Source organism: Necator americanus, chromosome III (genome assembly GCF_031761385.1).
Source record: "Necator americanus strain Aroian chromosome III, whole genome shotgun sequence".
Classification (NCBI taxonomy): Eukaryota; Metazoa; Nematoda; class Chromadorea; order Rhabditida; family Ancylostomatidae; genus Necator; species Necator americanus.
The window spans coordinates 27496450-27513682 of NC_087373.1; the positions used below are offsets into that span (position 1 = coordinate 27496450).

The 17233-nt window shown below is 41.5% G+C and overlaps 3 protein-coding genes across 5 annotated transcripts; all 3 read left to right on the forward strand.

Annotated features, from left to right (window-relative positions):
* Positions 1 to 4539: 4539 nt before the first annotated feature.
* RB195_011113 (uncharacterized protein) lies at positions 4540 to 15121 on the forward strand (the record flags this gene model as incomplete). Of its 3 annotated transcripts, XM_064192400.1 has the most annotated exons (13): positions 7463 to 7592; positions 7694 to 7898; positions 7979 to 8152; positions 8213 to 8342; positions 8407 to 8591; positions 10672 to 10807; positions 10867 to 10959; positions 11432 to 11509; positions 11567 to 11679; positions 12513 to 12619; positions 12873 to 13003; positions 14772 to 14870; positions 14972 to 15121. In XM_064192400.1, 13 exons carry the CDS (start codon positions 7463 to 7465, stop codon positions 15119 to 15121), a joined length of 1731 nt encoding a protein of 576 aa, XP_064049985.1. The 3 variants fall into 3 exon arrangements, with proteins under 3 accessions (XP_064049981.1, XP_064049982.1, XP_064049985.1); XM_064192398.1 differs by lacking the exons at positions 7463 to 7592; positions 7694 to 7898; positions 7979 to 8152; positions 8213 to 8342; positions 8407 to 8591 and adding exons at positions 4540 to 4711; positions 5076 to 5197; positions 11238 to 11351 and having other exon boundaries at positions 10655 to 10807; XM_064192399.1 differs by lacking the exons at positions 7463 to 7592; positions 7694 to 7898; positions 7979 to 8152; ... (8 more) ...; positions 14772 to 14870; positions 14972 to 15121 and adding exons at positions 4540 to 4711; positions 5076 to 5197; positions 5310 to 5489; positions 5681 to 6121.
* On the forward strand, positions 6307 to 6825 carry RB195_011114 (uncharacterized protein; the record flags this gene model as incomplete). Its single annotated transcript, XM_064192401.1, has 1 exon — positions 6307 to 6825. One exon carries the CDS (start codon positions 6307 to 6309, stop codon positions 6823 to 6825), a length of 519 nt encoding a protein of 172 aa, XP_064049983.1.
* RB195_011115 (uncharacterized protein) lies at positions 6925 to 7260 on the forward strand (the record flags this gene model as incomplete). Its single annotated transcript, XM_064192402.1, has 1 exon — positions 6925 to 7260. The coding sequence occupies one exon, from the start codon at positions 6925 to 6927 to the stop codon at positions 7258 to 7260; it is 336 nt and encodes a 111-aa protein (XP_064049984.1).
* Positions 15122 to 17233: the final 2112 nt, after the last annotated feature.

Sequence of the window (17233 nt, forward strand, 5' to 3'; positions counted from 1 at the left end):
ATCGTAGATTATGTGTTTATGTGATTCCGTCCATTCCTCCCTGTATCAGTGGAAACGGACAACCCTTAACGCTGTTTCTTACGACGTCCTCAATTGCAGCGCTCCACCCTTGCGCCGCCCGCCGCCTGCGATTCGTCCGAATGGGTTTTCGACGAATCGTAAGCGAGGCGGGGTTGGGCGGAGCGCAAACGTTGCGCACTACAACATAAGTCGTCATAAGAAACAGCATGCCGGTGTCGTCCGTTTCCACTGATACAGGAAGAAATGGACAGAATCAAAGAAGAGTTATTGACGCAACCCGACTGCTATGTTCATTGTTAATTTTTTTCTCTTTATTATACTTGTTTAAATTTTAATGACTGCAAACTCTCCATCTCTCTCTCTGGTAGGTAATAATATTGGGTTCGCCTATAAGTTCTGGTCCTGGTGTTCTAGGTGAAAATTTCACGTGGAAAATAGAATGTTTAGCCCATGCGTTTTGTATTATCCGAAAGAGAATGATGTGCTCAGCAAAATGCTGTGTTTCATGCCTTTATGCTGACATACTATCTGCCCTTTTCAGGTCATTTAAATGGGGCATCTAGTCGAGAAACAGAGCACTTCCGACAACTGTTTTATTTCGTGTAATGGAAGTGCCCCACTATAGAAGCTGCTTGGGATTTGTGTGTGATGTTCCGTTCAATAATGAAGTGGAATTGAGAAAATGGTTGTGGCTGGACGATTACTTTGACTGGAAACCAGGTAATTTCCTCCGTCGAGGCTTTGAACAGCTAGCTGAACGTTTTTGTAACGTCGTTGGAGAATATATTGTGGATTGAGTTGTTGTTCATTTCTGGCTTCTTTGTGTGGAAACATGAACTTTGAAAAAACGCCGGAACTTATGGGCCAACTCAATAAATAGGGAATGGTCTCTGTTGTTTTAGAAAGCGGACTTTAGTAAGAAATTTCAGTCCAATTCAAAGTAAGGCATTCAGAAGAGATGTAGGGTTTCAGTCGGAAATCTAGTAATCACTTTTATGAACGGTCAGAACGGAATCGTTATATGAATAAAGGTCAAGGAATTCCCTCTGGGTAAAAGTTTATGGTGGAATTCACTGTGCTATCATATTTCCACAGCACTGTTTCAGAAAACCTCCTCAGGTTTCAATAAAAGATTATTGTTTGCTCAAATCACTATTTTTCTGCAGTAATATCCTATACTGGGGCGGGTGTGGCGCAGTCGGTTAGAGGTCCGTTGTAGCCACACGGTCGAGGGTTCGAAACCGTCCTAGTGCAAACCAAGCCTTTCATCCCTCCGGGGTCGATAAATTGGTACCAGACTTGTCTGGGGGGATAAAAACACTGACTTGGTCATCGGCTGGCCCCCGCATTGTGTAAGCCAACACGCGTTCCAAAAAAAACCCCATCGATTACGAATTCTAGTAAAACGCGTTGGCGCGTCCCAAGTGGATTGATACGCCAGTGACTTTATCCTTTATCCTTTTAATATCCTATACTAAGATATTATAAGAGGCCACCATGTTACTAATGACTGTTTTGAGAAAGTGCTTTCATTCTAATACTAATCCACCATCGTTGATGTGTGCTGGGGAAATTCCACTTGATAAATTCATCTACGATGATCAAATGCGAGAATGCTATCAAAGTTTCCCTCCGTGCTTCCTCCTCTTCCCTTCTTTTCTGCTTTACTTGTAGATAACATAAACGCAGTTTTCCACCTTAGAGTACCATTACTTTATATCTAGATTTGATTACATGTTTCTCTACTTATCTTTATTAGACAAACTCCATGGCATGGTGTGTTGTCAGACCATTACCTTTTATCAAGATATAGGGAGCTCTTCCTATTCTCGATGTGTTCGGGGAGTTCAAGCGTATATTATAAATATTTATTGTTACATGTTTAAGACATCAAAAGTGGGGAGGGGGGGGAGAGCGGACTTCTTTTCTTTTTCTTGCCACTTTTCTTGCCGAATAGCCACTCTTTTTCCCTTTCTTCTAGTCGTAGCATTGTTCGTTTCACTAGATATCAATAACAAATAAACAGATAAATAAAAATTTCTACAAAATTTCTACTCCAGACTAAAGAAGAAACTCTTCAAACCGCTCCTTAGCACATTCTTTCGTAATGTTTTGCAATATGGGCGGGTTATTTCGATGCGTTCCGTGACTATTGTCTGACTATTCATATTTTTGCTCACATTTTATAATAGTTTGACTCCGTGCCTTGTTTGTTGCCATGGATGAGTCACCTCGACATTCCGCGAAAGGCCTTTCATATCATGATTTCCTTTCGGCGGGGACGGCTCGATTTCTCGCTCACGAGTCAATGAGTCATCGCTGTTTGAGCACACCACAGTGTGCGTTTATCGGCATGGAATTACATTCAAACGATCTCATTTTTCTTCTAATTTTTCTACAAGTCCTTCTATTTATTTGGGGTAGGCTGCGATTACGTGTCTGCTCACCATTTATTCTCCTGGACACAGCAGATGATCAAGCATATATTCGAAAGTAAGGGAATATCGGCACCAATCGTTTCACGCACATTTTCTAAAGTAAGGAAGAAGTTGGTTTTGCACATTCACTCGGTATGTTATCAGGTCATTCATGGGTCGAGCATGTAATTGGAAAAAGTCCTCCTGAAAAAGAACCCCTCTTAAAGCACCCTCCTTGAAAACGACCTTTCCCGTCTCATTCTTCCTCAAATAGCCGCTCATAAAAAAATCGAAAATTATATATAATAAATGGAAGTAAAGGAACAAATTGGACACTTAATAAATGAATAAAAATGGAATAATATGACAGATTAATGGGGACAAATAGCGCTCTAATAAATACCAATATATGGTGTTATAAATGAGATAGAGATTTATAATGTAGACACGTGTGGCTGTACATATTTGCCACATATAACTTGAAAACGTAAGGGAGTTCTCAGCGTGTATTCCACGATACAATTTTTCGCTTTTGACACTGATTTTTCACAACGGAAAAACTACTGAGATTTAAAGGAAAAAAGGTGAGATTTAAACTTTGCTCTAACTAACTAACATAACATTTCCAAAGTTGTGATATTTACATCATTTTTGATTTTGAGGTGGTTTTAGTGGTTAACACTGACCTTCATTTAGAGAAGATTGCACGACTGGTCGGATTTCCTTAGCTTGAGATAAACATGTAACATCTGTTTAAAGAAGAAAAAACTTAGAAAAACAGATAAAGTTGCGTTCAGAAGAGGAAGAAATGCTCTGCAAAAAAGTTTTCTCTGTTTTTTCTTTGGAAGTTAGTTGAAAAAGAGTTTTAGCACTTTTCTCAACAAAACGAAGAAAAAGAAAACTTGAAAAAATAAAACTGAATCTTGAGAGGAAGATTCTACGCCTACAATATTTTAGTTAGTTGGTTAAACCGAGTTAGTTCTTTTAAAGGACGATTTATTGCGCTTTGTTCGAAGACGTTCTCATTTTAACAGGCAGCCGAAACTCCGAAATTTTGCAATTTTTCTCGTTGCGCAATTACGATAGCACAGTTGAAAATCCCTTGCGGTATTTTGAGAGAGCATCAAGAAAAACCATTGGCTGCAAGTTTTAACCCTGGGTCTCTCAAATCCAAATTGAGAAATATTCAAGAATGTTAGAAAAAATTTACCACTTTTCTCAACTAGCTTTCATGAAAAAAAAAACACTTAGGGGAGTTAGAAGGAACAAATTCGAGTCAGATAGAGACAGTATCTATCCCTACAAAGGAGCAAGATTGTACTGCATGAGATTTATTGTGATTCAGCAACTCATGGAGCCTTCTTTGCACTAATTTTCTCCCTATCTCCACCTGTAGATGTCCTTTTCACGCTTACTAGTAGCATCGAAATCGCTTTTTTGTGTGATAATAGGAAAATTTATCATTCTGATATAAGAGATGTTTTCATAAAACTTTTCTATGTTAAATAGAGAAGTATCTTGTCAGGGAATGATCCTTGACCGTTCCAATAAAAACTGCAGTTCACCCGGTGCGCCATCAATGAACACAGCTGTCGCGGTGTCACAGACCCTCTTTCATAATTATACCGCTCTCTCTTAATAGGAATTTGTTTAGTAACATTTACCCTCTCTTTCCTCTCTTTGCTTCTTTCCTCCTCTTTCCACTGCTCCTACGACCTTCCTTTTGCTCCCACATCACTCTTTCGTCCTCCACGTTGAGAAAATTTCAAGGAACTCTTAGCCCTTTCATTCACTCTTCTGCTGCGATAAATGTGTAGTAAACATACGAGAATTTTCACCAATTCCAGAATTTGACTGTTTATCAGCTCATTATCAATAATAATATAATAGTAATAATTGTCAGTGTCATCTTATTACAGTGCTTTGCTATTTGACTAGTAAAAATATACTTCGCACTGAAAAGAGGATCGTTCTGGATGCTGGAATTTGTTCTAGTTTTTTTCCGTATTTTCCCCTATATTCTCATTTGTTTTAATTGATTTAATGTGGGCGAATATGAAGAAAATTCCGCTACAGGCGAACTACTGTAGTCTATTGGTGGATGAATAAGGAATTCCCAGTGGAACAGAAGGAAGAACTTGAAGCAGTTGTCAGTTGTTTTGGCGATGACTTTGTATCTATCGATTCGAACGGCGCAGAACTTAAAGGAACTATTTCGGTGGTGTTGGAGCCCAGATCAAACCCAATCGTTATTTCTGCTGCAGACGGAAAAGGTGATGGAAACCGCTTTCTATTCACTTTAGTAGCGGTCAGGATCTGCGCAACAGCTCTCGGCAAAAAATTACTCAAAGAAACTATTTTCGTAGATACAACTACAGTTTCTTTGATGTTGACTATGAATCACGAGTACTACTTTTTCAAATGTTGATAGCCTCCTGCATTTTTTTAAGCTAAAGCTTTTTAAGCTCATTCTTTCGTTACATAATGGTGGATAAAATTTCTGCGGATGTCCACTTTGAGAGAAACTCTTGCGCCCGAGATGAATTTTCTCTGAGTTGGCGGAAAAGTATTTTAGACACTGACAATAGCTTGGTATCTTGTGGTTCCGGTATTTTGCCTAGTTTTAATATCTTTCAGACTATGTGGAATTTGAAACGACACAACTTTCTCCGGTAAGTCTACGATTCCACCTACCTGCAGGGTACCCGGGTGAACAGGCTAAGATTGATGTGGACTGCATCTGGATGTCCAAGTCTATGGTAAGCAGTTCCTTTCTCTGCACCTTTTTTCCTATTTACTTTTCGCCGTTTCTTAAGTGTGTTTTTATGGATTTGCTTAAAGGCATCACCCCACGAATCTGAGGTAGTTCAGGTGGAGTATTCCTATACGGGATCTCCCTCACTAGAGGGGTCACAGCCGGTTGGTCGCGAGGCTACGTGGCACGTCCTCGCGTGGCGGATAGGGGCTAACCGCGGACCAAAAGCGACTTTCTGCTTGTCCGAGACGTGGGTGGTTTCAGGGGACGGACTCCCTGTTTCTGCTGAGCCAGAGGTGAGGGATACAAGGATGTCATCAGGATGAGACTGACGACATCCTTGTATCCCTCACGTCGGTCCGGCCAAAAGCCTGCAATCAAATGACGGGGAGGTGCAAGGAGGCGGTTTGGAGTCGCCTCCAACAAATAAGCTCCACATGTCCACTTCAAAAACTCATGGGACTAGGGGCTTGCAACCTGCCTTTAGGTTTTAAATTTTTTTGCATGTCGCGGTAAAAGAAAAGAGTCTCCTGATTCCGGAGGAAAGCCTGGTACGACAGAAGCACCAGGAAGGACGGGGTTGCAGGAGTCATATAGGCTACCGAAACGGAAAAGGACTAGGATGACGATCTGTAGTTATTTAGAAGATCTGATGATGCAGGCCAGGAAGATTAAGCACGACGTCATCGGACTGACCGAGACGATACAACGCCACTCTCGGAACGCCGTGAATGACATTGGAGAAGAACTATTCTTAAGAACATGCGACAGTAGAGATGTTAGTGGAGTTGGCGTCCTCGTCAACACGAGTATGGCAAAGAACAGCGATTTTTTCGAGCTACTTAGGACCCGTATCAGACGTCTGCGGATGAGAAGATGTGGTCCAACACCAGCTTTGACTATCCTCGTCGCTTACGCTCCAACATAAAGCTACGAAGAAGAAGAAGTCGAAGCCTTCTATATGGAACTGGAGAAGTTCTACCGAGAAGACCATGCCTTCTACAAAGTCATAATTGGCGATTTCAACGCTAACGTTGGCCCAAGAAGAACGCCTGAGGAACTTCACATCGGGACCCACGGCCTACAATGGAATGAACAAGGGGAGAGTTCATCATGACAACTAAGACCATCCATGGAAACTCGCAATTCCAGAAGCGCTCCTCTCTACGCTGGACGTGGGAGTCACCCGGTGGAGGGTACCGTAATGAAGTAGACCACATCATCGTCAATAAAAGGTTCTGCCTGATGGACGTCGCTGCTGTGCCAAAATTCTATACGGGATCGGACCATCGCCTCCTCCGAGAAAGATTTTCCTTTACAAGAAGAGAAGAGAAAGCCGCCAAGTTCAGAGAGAGAAATCCCAGAACTATCATTAACTGGGATCTCTTCGCTACGCTTGACGTCTTTTGGAAAGATTCGGCAATGGACAGCATCGACGAGGAATATGACCGGCTCGTTGAACACTTTCACGACTGCACGAAGAAGCCTCAGAGTTTTAAAACCACCAAGAGGAGCCTATCTCTTGAAACTCTTGAGCTGATACGCCAGCAGCAGGAGCCGCAGGGAACCAAGACCTCACGTCCGCTCGCAAGGCTTTGCAGAGAGGCGATAAAGGAAGACCTTAAAGAATGAAGAGCAGAAGTGCTGGCTGAGGTTGCAGAGGCGGGGAAAAACATCCGCTATGCCCTCCGAGACTTCGCAAAGACGCAGTTCGCCAGTCGCAAGACGAGGATGACTGCTCTCCGAAAGGGAACAACCATTGCATCGAGAAGGGGGATGGAGAAAATCATCTACGACTTCTACTCTGATCTTTTCGACAGCCACTTGCCTCCTCACCATCTGAGGGAAGACGGACTTGTCATTTTTGAGGTTCTCCCGTCCGAAATACGACATGCTATCATGTCGGTAAGAAATTGTACGGCACCCGGTGCCGACAGAATAAAACCAGAACACCTGAAGAACCTTCCGCCAGTACTCATCAACACTCTGGCGAGGCACTTTGCAAGTTACCTGTCGGAATGCAAGGTTCCTAAACAGTGGAAGACCAGCAAGACTGTTGTTGTATGAAAAGGGAGACCCACATGACATCGACAACTGTCGCCCAATCTGCTTACTGTCCGTCATCTACAAGCTCTTTACTAGAGTGATCCTTAATAGGATTGAAAAAGTCTTGGATGAAGGACAGCCATGCCAGGAAGCATGGTTTCGAAAAGGATTCAGCACGATTGACACTGTTTCGAAAATCATCGAGGTATCGGGAGAGTACAAAATGCCGCTTTGTCTCACCTTCATCGACTTGAAGAAGGCCTTCGACTCAGTTGAGACGGAAGCGGTCGTGGAAGCCTTGGACAACCAAGGCATCCTTACTTCGAACATAAAGGTACTTCGAGAGTTGTACAGTAACTTCACGACCGGAATTTCGCCATTATACAAGAATATCATCATTGACGTGAAAAGGGGGTCCGACAGGGTGATACAATCTCACCCAAAATATTCACAGCCACCCTCGAGAACGCAATGCGAAAGTTGGAATGGGACGACATAGGAGTGAAGGTTGATGGTCGGCCGCTACACCTTTTGCGCTTTGCTGATGACATCGTACTGATAACACCTAACATAAGCCAAGCGGAACGAATGCTTACCGAATTCGACGAAACATGTGGATGCATCGGTCTTCAGCTGAATCTCCAAAAGACGATGTTCAAGTGAAATTGATGGGTCTCGGATGTCCCATTCACGCTCAACTGTGCGAACACATCCGAATGATCCAGCTGTGTATATCTAGGTCGGGACATCAGCATGATGAACGACCTGACCTCCGAGCTGGGCAGAAGGAAACGAGCGGCTTGGGGAGCATTCAAGAGCATCGAGGATGTAGTGAAGAGGACCAAGAACATGCGGCTCTGTGCTCACCTATTCAACACCACCGTCTTCCTGCCTTGACCTACGCTTCAGAAAGGTGGGCGTTTCGTAAGCAGGGGGAAAATGCGATTAGCATCATAAAACACGGAATTGAAAGGGTGATGCTAGGAGTAACCCATTTCACGCAAGTGAGGGACGGGATTCGAAGTTCTCTCCTACGTCAGCGATCGAAGATTAGAGACGCCACCGCGTTTGCCAAGGAAAGTAAAATAAGGTGGGCCGAACACGTGAGCGTTTAATGACAGCCGTTGGACCACAGCCGTGAGCGACTCGGTTCCCCGCGATATTAAGCGCATTGCAGGAGGACCGCCGAACCGATGGTCAGATTTCTTCACAAAGTACTTCAAAGAAAATTATGATGCTCTTCGCGTCCCAAGCGAAAGGAGGAACCACTGGGCGACTCTGGCACGCGATCGGGACAAATGGAAGAATTACTGGCGCCCGCTCGACCAGTTCGAGCATCAACGGGAGTCAAGGTGATCAGGGTGATTCTAATACGGGGATAGTAGATTATGGAGAGGGGGTGATTCCATTTCTTCCTAATTGCCGTAATAAACGGTTCGAAAGATGAGGCGCGTGCACAAGGCTGGCACGCTCCAGTCGAACTCGTCGTAGAAAATGCGCATCGGAGCGCTCGAAACCGTTATCTTCTGGGCCGTTTTGCACTGCAGTTAGAAAGAAATGGATGAATTCTCCCTTCTTTCCATAATATATGACCCCATATACGAATACTCCACCTGAAATCCGTACTACCTTAGATTCGCGGAGTGATGCCTTTGAGATAACCAAAGTAGAAAAGGTAACTCGGCAAGCGTTCCTTTCTTGAGTGGAAAAAAATATCACAACATCATTTAAAAGGTTTTGCGATTGTAGAGGCTCCTCTAGCAATCTTATAGGCAGCTGCAAAATTGACGATGTCGGGATCTCGCATAGCGTTACCAAGCCGTTTCCCACGCCATTTTCCAATACGATCAGTGGAAATTGAGCACGAAGCGCTCATGTTTGTAATCCAAACAATGAACAACATATTGTCCATGAGAGATCACAACATTGTCAGTTTCGTGGTATGCTGTCATTATGCAAATATCCATTTACAATTGCTGATATGACCTACATTTGCGTTGTATCGGACCGTAGAGTTTGTCTAGATAAGAAAGAAGGTGAACGCATGAGTCTATGAGTCGTTCATGTGATTTCCTTCAAAGAAGTGATTGGTACAGAGAAGAGATCATGTACTAAAGTGAAAGAACACTTGGATGTCAAAAGGAATTTATGTATGGTGTGTGGTATGGTGCCACAACCGAGTCGATTTGATCTTGACATCTTGGCAGATCTGGACTGTCTTAGCGCGTGAATAAGCAGTGTGAAAAGCTCTGGAGCCGTTTTGGATTCTCAAAAAGGAGCCCCAAAGAAATCCTCTCTACTACGCGGCATTCGCCCCGTATTTAAGGGTGTTATTTGATTGCGCTAGTACCAATATCTAGCATCGACAGAAAAGTCTTTTCCGATTGTAAATACTACCCATACTACCAATGGTAGCTATGAGATTTAAAAGCGCCCCTAGGCTATCCTTTGCTGGGCAGATAAGACGTTTGTCCGGACAAATCATATTCGATTTTATAATTTCAAAATTATTCGATTTCTCTAAAGAGAGGAAATTCGGTGAAACGTTAGCCAAAAGTAAAAGGTTATGGCAATCACAGGCCCGAGTTAACTTAAGAAAACAAATACTGAATCTCTAATTCGTCTCTCAACAAGAAATCGCGAAAAGAAATGCGCAAGAGCAGCAAAATTCCTAAACTCTTACTGGCACTGAGTAGTAGCAGTGCAATGGTTCGTTGAAGTCATTATTGCTTACATAGAAGCATCTTCACGCCTGCGGTGTTTCTGTTTTTTTTTACCACGTACCACGAAGATACCATCGGATATTTTTTTCCCGCTAGAACGTGTTCAAAGACGTTGGAGGACAACATCATGAAAATAATTTGAGAGTTTTTGTGAATATTTGATTCTGACATTTGATATTTGAAGAATTATTTGATGATATAATATCTGTTCTTTGGGATATTATCCAACGATGGCGTCAAAAAATGTGGTTCCACACGTATTTTTTATATGTACAAGGCAGATATATAAAAACCGCTTGATTGCCAATGTGCTAGTGCGTAACGCTCTTTATTTTTGTGGTTGTGCTCCACTTGAGCGCTCAAATCCTCCGTACTTTTTTTACTACAGAACTGCGATCAAATATCCCGTAGAAGCAAGACTCAAATTGATCAATTTTACTACCTCCGTTCTCGAGTGAAAGAAGAGTGGTTTACTCAAAAAATTGCGTTAGATGAGATGCGATATAATCAGGTATAAAAATCACTGACAGTAATGTAACTAATAAAGCGATCAGAAAACTGCTGATTTAGATCCCCTGCTGAACATCTCAATATCTCACAACTACATCTTGGAAACAATACTTCTGCTGAAGAATAGTGTGTATATAAAAGTTGCTAAATAACTGTTTCCCCTTGCAAAATTTATTATTTAGGAGCGCGCAATTTTGAGGCGACTTGGTGATGTTCTTCACGAGAACAACGGATTGCCTGTGCTGTTTTCGTGCTATGAAGAGGTGAAGAAATTTGTCGAGGGAACAGAAATCACCGAATTACATTTGGGAGAAAATCGCTTCGCTCGAAATAATGTTAGTTATTGAATGGACTGTTTTTGAGCTCCTAGTAAAGAGAAGTAGTTTTTCTTCAGAAAATGTCACCAAGGGAATTGCTGGAGGCCGCGAGGAAAGCGTGCGAAAAAGCCGAGATGGACGATTTCGAAGCGCATTGCCACGACTGTGATGTAAGCAGAAATTTTTATTGCCCATTCAATAACATGCAACTTTTTTTTGAAACAACAATTGTTGCATGAGATCTCTTGGGGGAAGTACGGAAGGGAACGTTTTCCTGAGAAGGAACTAAAGAAAGGAAGTTTCGTGGAATTAAGATAACGTGACTAACAATTGAGACAATGCAAGGCAGAAAATTACCAAATTATCACTACCGAATTAGCGAGTTAAATAAATGAACCACCAGTTCTTACATTTGATTCGGTTGGTTTTTATCTGCACTTCTTTGTAGGTTTGTTTGGAAAACAAATCTGGACGTGAATGTGCACGATTCTCACCGTGCAGACATTCATTTTGCAAGGAATGTGTAGCTGCATATTTTAAAGAAAAACTCACGTCTGTAGAGGTGAGGTATTTTCCGGGGTCTGATTTTCTTGCGTGAACCATAATTTACGGATTTATTACTCCTAGTCAACTCGTATTTAGATCTCATCTCTCACATGCCTTAGCGACGGTTGTGAGTCCAGCGCTTCACAGCAGTTGATTGTAGAACTTCTCGGCCAGGTGCGTCCTGATTTTACGTAAATAAACTCTTCCCTTTTTCCACCTAAGCGTACTTAGGAGGCTTTTGATCGCTATGAGACAGTCCTACTTTCGAAAACCTTGAATGGATTGGACGATGTTTGTGTGTGTCCTAGAATCACGTGTCAGAAACCGGCTGCCATCAGCAAAGCGTGAGCTCTTTTGTCTCTTAAATATTACATTTTTAATTTATTCAATCGTTACTATCAAGCTCAAGCTTTTCCTATAGGATTTCTCGTTTCTTTTTTCTTACTCCTTTTTGCTTTTCTCTGCGAAATACTTTCTAATTTTTAACAGGAAGACGAGATCTGCTAGAATTAAATGTATTATGCTTTTCAATCCAAGGCGAACAGCAAAGAAAGCTAATATAATCCTGTAAACCTCCACATATATGTAGGTCTGAACCCTAAGGTTCCCAGTGAACGAAGCGTGCGCGGAACTCATTGTGGTATACCACACTTCTTTAACCGTGTCGGCCGTTTTGGTTTCGCGATTGCGCTCGCTTGGAACCAGTTTCAAAAATTCATAACTACTCTCCATACTTATGAAAAAAGAAACATTTAAACACATTTTACACGTTCTAATTTCCACGTTCACTAATTATACGAGACATAGAGCCAACTTCGACAAAGAGCCAAATTCAAATTTATTTACTCTAATTGTGCGCAGATTTTTCAATCCACATGTCCTCCTTCTCTTTGTGTTCCATAATCTTATCTTCTAGGAACGTTGTATATCAGCTAGCTGCTGAAATCTTGAAAATAGCCACGGGATAGTCTCAGAAATAGTTAAGAAAATTTTAAGAAAGTTTCCACAGGAAAAAATTTAAAAACACTTTGCAGAGAAAGAATGCATTCAGTAGTTGTTGCCGTGATACACTGTGTAAAAATTGTTTGTTTCTGAAGTCATACAGTTTTTGCGCTTCATCCGTTGATCGAATGACATGGAAAGGAAAGAGGAGAGGTTCTTCAAAAAGTACTTTCAGGACTGACAATTTGGCAACATGTCTAGTCTGCGGTTACTCATTCTGCACTGGATGCCGTCGAACATTTCACGGAGTTCATCCCTGCAAAAACAAGTTCGACATATCCAGTAAGAAAATAACTCCTTTGAATACATTTCAACTGCTGCCGGTTAAAAATCCAATAAGATGCATGTTTATTCCTTCTAAAAAATCAATAAGCATAGTTTGGTGAAGGAACTTGTTCCTATTCTCACAAGTTGGTTATTTTCCTTATTTTATTTTCTAAAACATGATGTAGCAGAATACCAAAATGAATCGAGTGGAAATTTCGCTAGAAAATTGCACACCGTCGAACCTCTAATCCAACCTTAAATCTTTCAGTTTCATCTTTTGTCGAAAACGAAGATGGTACATGGGGACTGCGAGAGGTGACGTTGCAGGAGTATCTCAGAGCAACTCCCGAGGAAAGAATTGAAATGGGTTGGTGGTATGGAGGGATAGAAAATTTGGAGGTACGTTGATTTTCAATTTAATTTCCGCTTTTTTTTACAGTGTTTACAGTACTGAGGCATTTGCCAGTAAAAACTAGAGTTCGCTGTTCAATAACCAAGATCAAGATATTCCGTTCAAATAAACTAGACATGACGTTGTTCGCGACAGGCAGACTTGTTTCTTTGAACACTACTTTTTTTTGAGAAATGTCAAAAACCCAATCTGTGTTTTGAGATCCTATGCTTAACTGTGGTCATTTTTCTTCTGTTAAGGCTTCCAACAGTGAACTTAAAAAATAAGCTTTCAAAAAGATTTTTGTTGGGATTGCGTGCTTTAACTCTATAACTCTTTTAAAGAATGCAGTATTACAAAGATATTGACAGTAATATTGATAAGAGGCGGTACTTAGGAACCGCAGCCGAGATGCAGCCGTATCCGTGGCTGCGTGATAGGTTATTGGCAGGTCAAAGCAGACGTATCCTAGATCCGCTGTGATCTATCTGCGCCCATCAAAATAAGGTCGTGTCCATAATCCTACGACAGATGAATTTGAAACAAAAATAAATACTAGGAATGTAGCAAATGTTGAAAAGTGAAACTCGTGGGGAAGAATGAAGAATGGGCATGGAACTATTTAATGGAGTACTAAAAATTAAATCAAGAATTGATTACTTTACTTGAGAAGATAAAGGACACGTTGTTGTCCATTCACCTCACGAAAAATATCAACCATTATCTAAAGTGAGAGTTTCATCCTTCGGTTTTTGTATTACGAGAAAGTTCCACTCAAATTTTCCAAATGATGTCAGGTAAGCTAAAGTAAGTTAACCTATAGGTGAATTTTGGGGTAAAAACAATCTAACTCATTATTTACTCATTTATGCTCCTATCCGTATAAAAACAGGAGGTGAGTGGTCGTGATTTAACGTTCACTCTTCATAGTTTCTTATTCTTTCCATAATCTATTTCTGCTATTTGGCGAGCACTCCCCTGATATGATCTCAAACTTAATGAACCGGTACTCCCAAAGTATATGATGTAAAATATCATGTAAATGAGATGGTTCGGTAAGATGGCTGTGGCCTAAGGCATCACAATGGTCTGTCTGTGCTATTACCTGCTGCCCAACATGGTTACTAACGGAGTCTAAGAGAGAACTAGAACTAGGACTAGAGTTTGCGAGATGACAGCAACTGTGCTCTCATCAAGTTTACGCACGCCACTCCTTTTGCTCTTGGTCTGCTGCTTAATAATGTGTAGAATTGGACGTCTGCCTTGATGATAGCTGACGAAGTCATTGCAGGTCAACGTCTCATTTGTAGGTGCAAACTTGTGAGCAGTTCAGCTCCCTTCCCTTTGGTCGTACGCGAAAAATGTCGCTCTCAATCCGGGATTTGATCGGCTCTCACGTTTCAGTGGCATTCAGCACGACGTGGGTGTTGCTCTGGTTCTGAGACAGATTACGTGCGAGTAGAGCAGAGTTTTTCTCGTTTTGAGAACCTTCGCCTTCGTGGCTTTTAGTACGAGGGGTCACCAACGTTATCTGAATCAGGTAGATCACCTCGCGACTTCTCTTGCAAAGGTTCACGCTTGGTTGGACTTCCAGTTTTCATTGAGATTAAAAATCTCAGCATGTGCAACTACAGCAAGGGATGAACTTCACCATTGGCTGCTGGTAATTGCCCATAGTCATTTTCCGACCGCACTGTGCGCGGAACAAACGAAACATTTTAGAGCTAAATTGATGAAATAAGTTGAATATGAGTACCTTTGAGGTACCGTTTGCAGGCTGAAATGGAAGAAGCAATGAAGAAGGTGGATGCCCACAGTTATATGTGGATTCAAGAGAACAGCAAGAAATGCCCCAACTGCTCAATTCCCATTCAGGTACAAAACCGTGTAGAATTTCTCTCAAGAACAAATAAGCGGGCAGTTAAGGTGCCGAACAGAAGGAAGGGTGTAAGTGAATTTGAACATTCACTATTTAGAAAAACGGTGGCTGTAAGAAGGTGATCTGTTCTGCTTGTAAGACCCCCTTCTGCTGGGTATGCGAGGTGATTCTCGACTTGCGGAACCCATACAAACATTACGATGGTGGTGTAAGCTCTTCTGCAAATACAGCCGAAACTGTCTCATAGATGTAACTGATTCCAGGAGTGCCAAGGACCGCTCTTCGACATTTTTGAGGATTTTTTCTAACATGGATATTCGCAGCTTCATACTGGCTTCTACGCAAGGTTACAATATACTACTTAACTTAAGATTTGTTGAGATATTTGAAAGTCCAGTAATATTACCTGAAATAGATTTCTTCGCAATTTTTTTGGGTGATGCTGATGTATATGGTGGTTCCGAGCGGTAATTTTGATACGGAACCTGTGTCATACTGCCAGTGAAGCGTTCCCGACTTCCTTTTCCACAAAATCTGCGAAAATTTTCGCGAACATATTAGGTATTCCTTTATCAATATGGAGGATTACTACTAACATGTGAAGCTCAGCAGACATGAGAGGTCACAAGAATAAAAAGATCACATTTCTCTGCATCTACTTCTGTGCGGTGACCATGATAAGGTATCGTCTGATCATTTCTACTGTCTCAGATTTGTGATAAATAAAACTAAACTGATAATAATATAATTTCTCTATATCTTAGACTTTTAGGTCATTTTAAATAGATAGTTTCCTCTTCCTCTTTTCATGTAAATTTCTGGGAAATTTTTTGTTAATTGTTGTTGATATGTTGGTTTCATTGGAAGTTTTACTGAATTTCATCATACACTCAACTCACGACGAAATGCAGTTGTGCAGGCGGTTGCGCTGACCCGAGCGAAGGTTCCACCGCTATACTTCGAGCGCAACTATTCGCGCGATTAAATCACAACTCAAGTCGTCTCGACTGTGTGTTGAGCTCTGAGTGGCGCAGCTGCAGCAAATGTGCAGAATACACATACAGTAAGAAGTGTAGGTTCATTCTTTGTCGACCCGAATTTTATCATTATTGGCTTATAATCTTCTCGGGTCATTTCAATTACATGGATGGTGAAATAATGATTTCGCGTATGATTCAAACGAAGTTATCTTCAGCAAAATGCGACTTGTATACTTTTTTTCTTCCTTGATCACTTGTTTTTTTTTGTTGTTTTTAGCAAGAGAAGCTTTTTGTTAGTGTGCGCAACCGAACTATTTTGTTAACTATTTTGTTCTTTGTTCTTTGATTAATAAATATTTTGTAATTAATTCTAGTTACTCTCGGGGCAACAAATATCATCGGAGCTCCTGAGAAAATCCACACAAAGAGAAGTTTACGAGCGAGCAGAAGGATCCGGTTTTGTAGGCTAACAAAACGTGAAGTTGCCTCGATGCAGCACACCATAAAATGCATCTTTCAGTTAGCACTTTTTTCGTTAATTTTTCTTCGTTATACACACGAAATGGGAGGGTATAGAGTTCCGGTTAGAGGTTCTGTTCCGCTTTCTGCACGATCGATCGGAGGTTCGAATCCGCCCTAGTGCTCACCAAGCTTTTCATCCCTCCGGGGTCGATACGGTAGCAGACTTGTCTGGGGGGATAAAACCACTGACTTGACACATCGGCTAGCCACCGCAAGTCATTGTAAAGGCCAGTTACACGTTCGTAGACCCCCAACGATTCTGAATTGAAGTGAATGTAGGGGGCATTCCAAGCGGATTTATTAACGCCGAACACTTTATCCTTTTATTCTTTTTATACACACAAAAGCAGGAGCACATGGCGAAGGAATAAGAGCTGGACGGAAGCGATTTAATGGTGCTCTAGTTGTTCGACTGGATGGCGAAATTGGAAAGTCCCCCGCACGTTGTTGATAATCTTTTCGTCCGATGTTTTTACAATTCTCTCGGATCCAGCATTCTTTTTTTAATTTAGAGGCTCTTAACACTTCGACTATTTGCTACAACTTGATTATCTTCCCCTCGATTTCAATTATCGTGGTTCAAGCGTAGTTCTCTTCATTTTATTCTGTAGTAGGTTTGTTATGTACTGAATTCTTTTTCGTGATTAGCAGTAGTTCGCAATTCGAAGTTCGCATTTTCTACTTTGCATTTCGTTTTTTTTTTCGTGCGTAGTACACATCCGATTCGTAATGGGATTGTCCAGGAGTTCAAATCACTTATAAATCACATAAAATCGATATAATGATAATGTTTGAGACGTATAAATTTATTAGAAAAAGTACTTAACGTCGGTGAACCCAGGACGCATTAGTTTCTG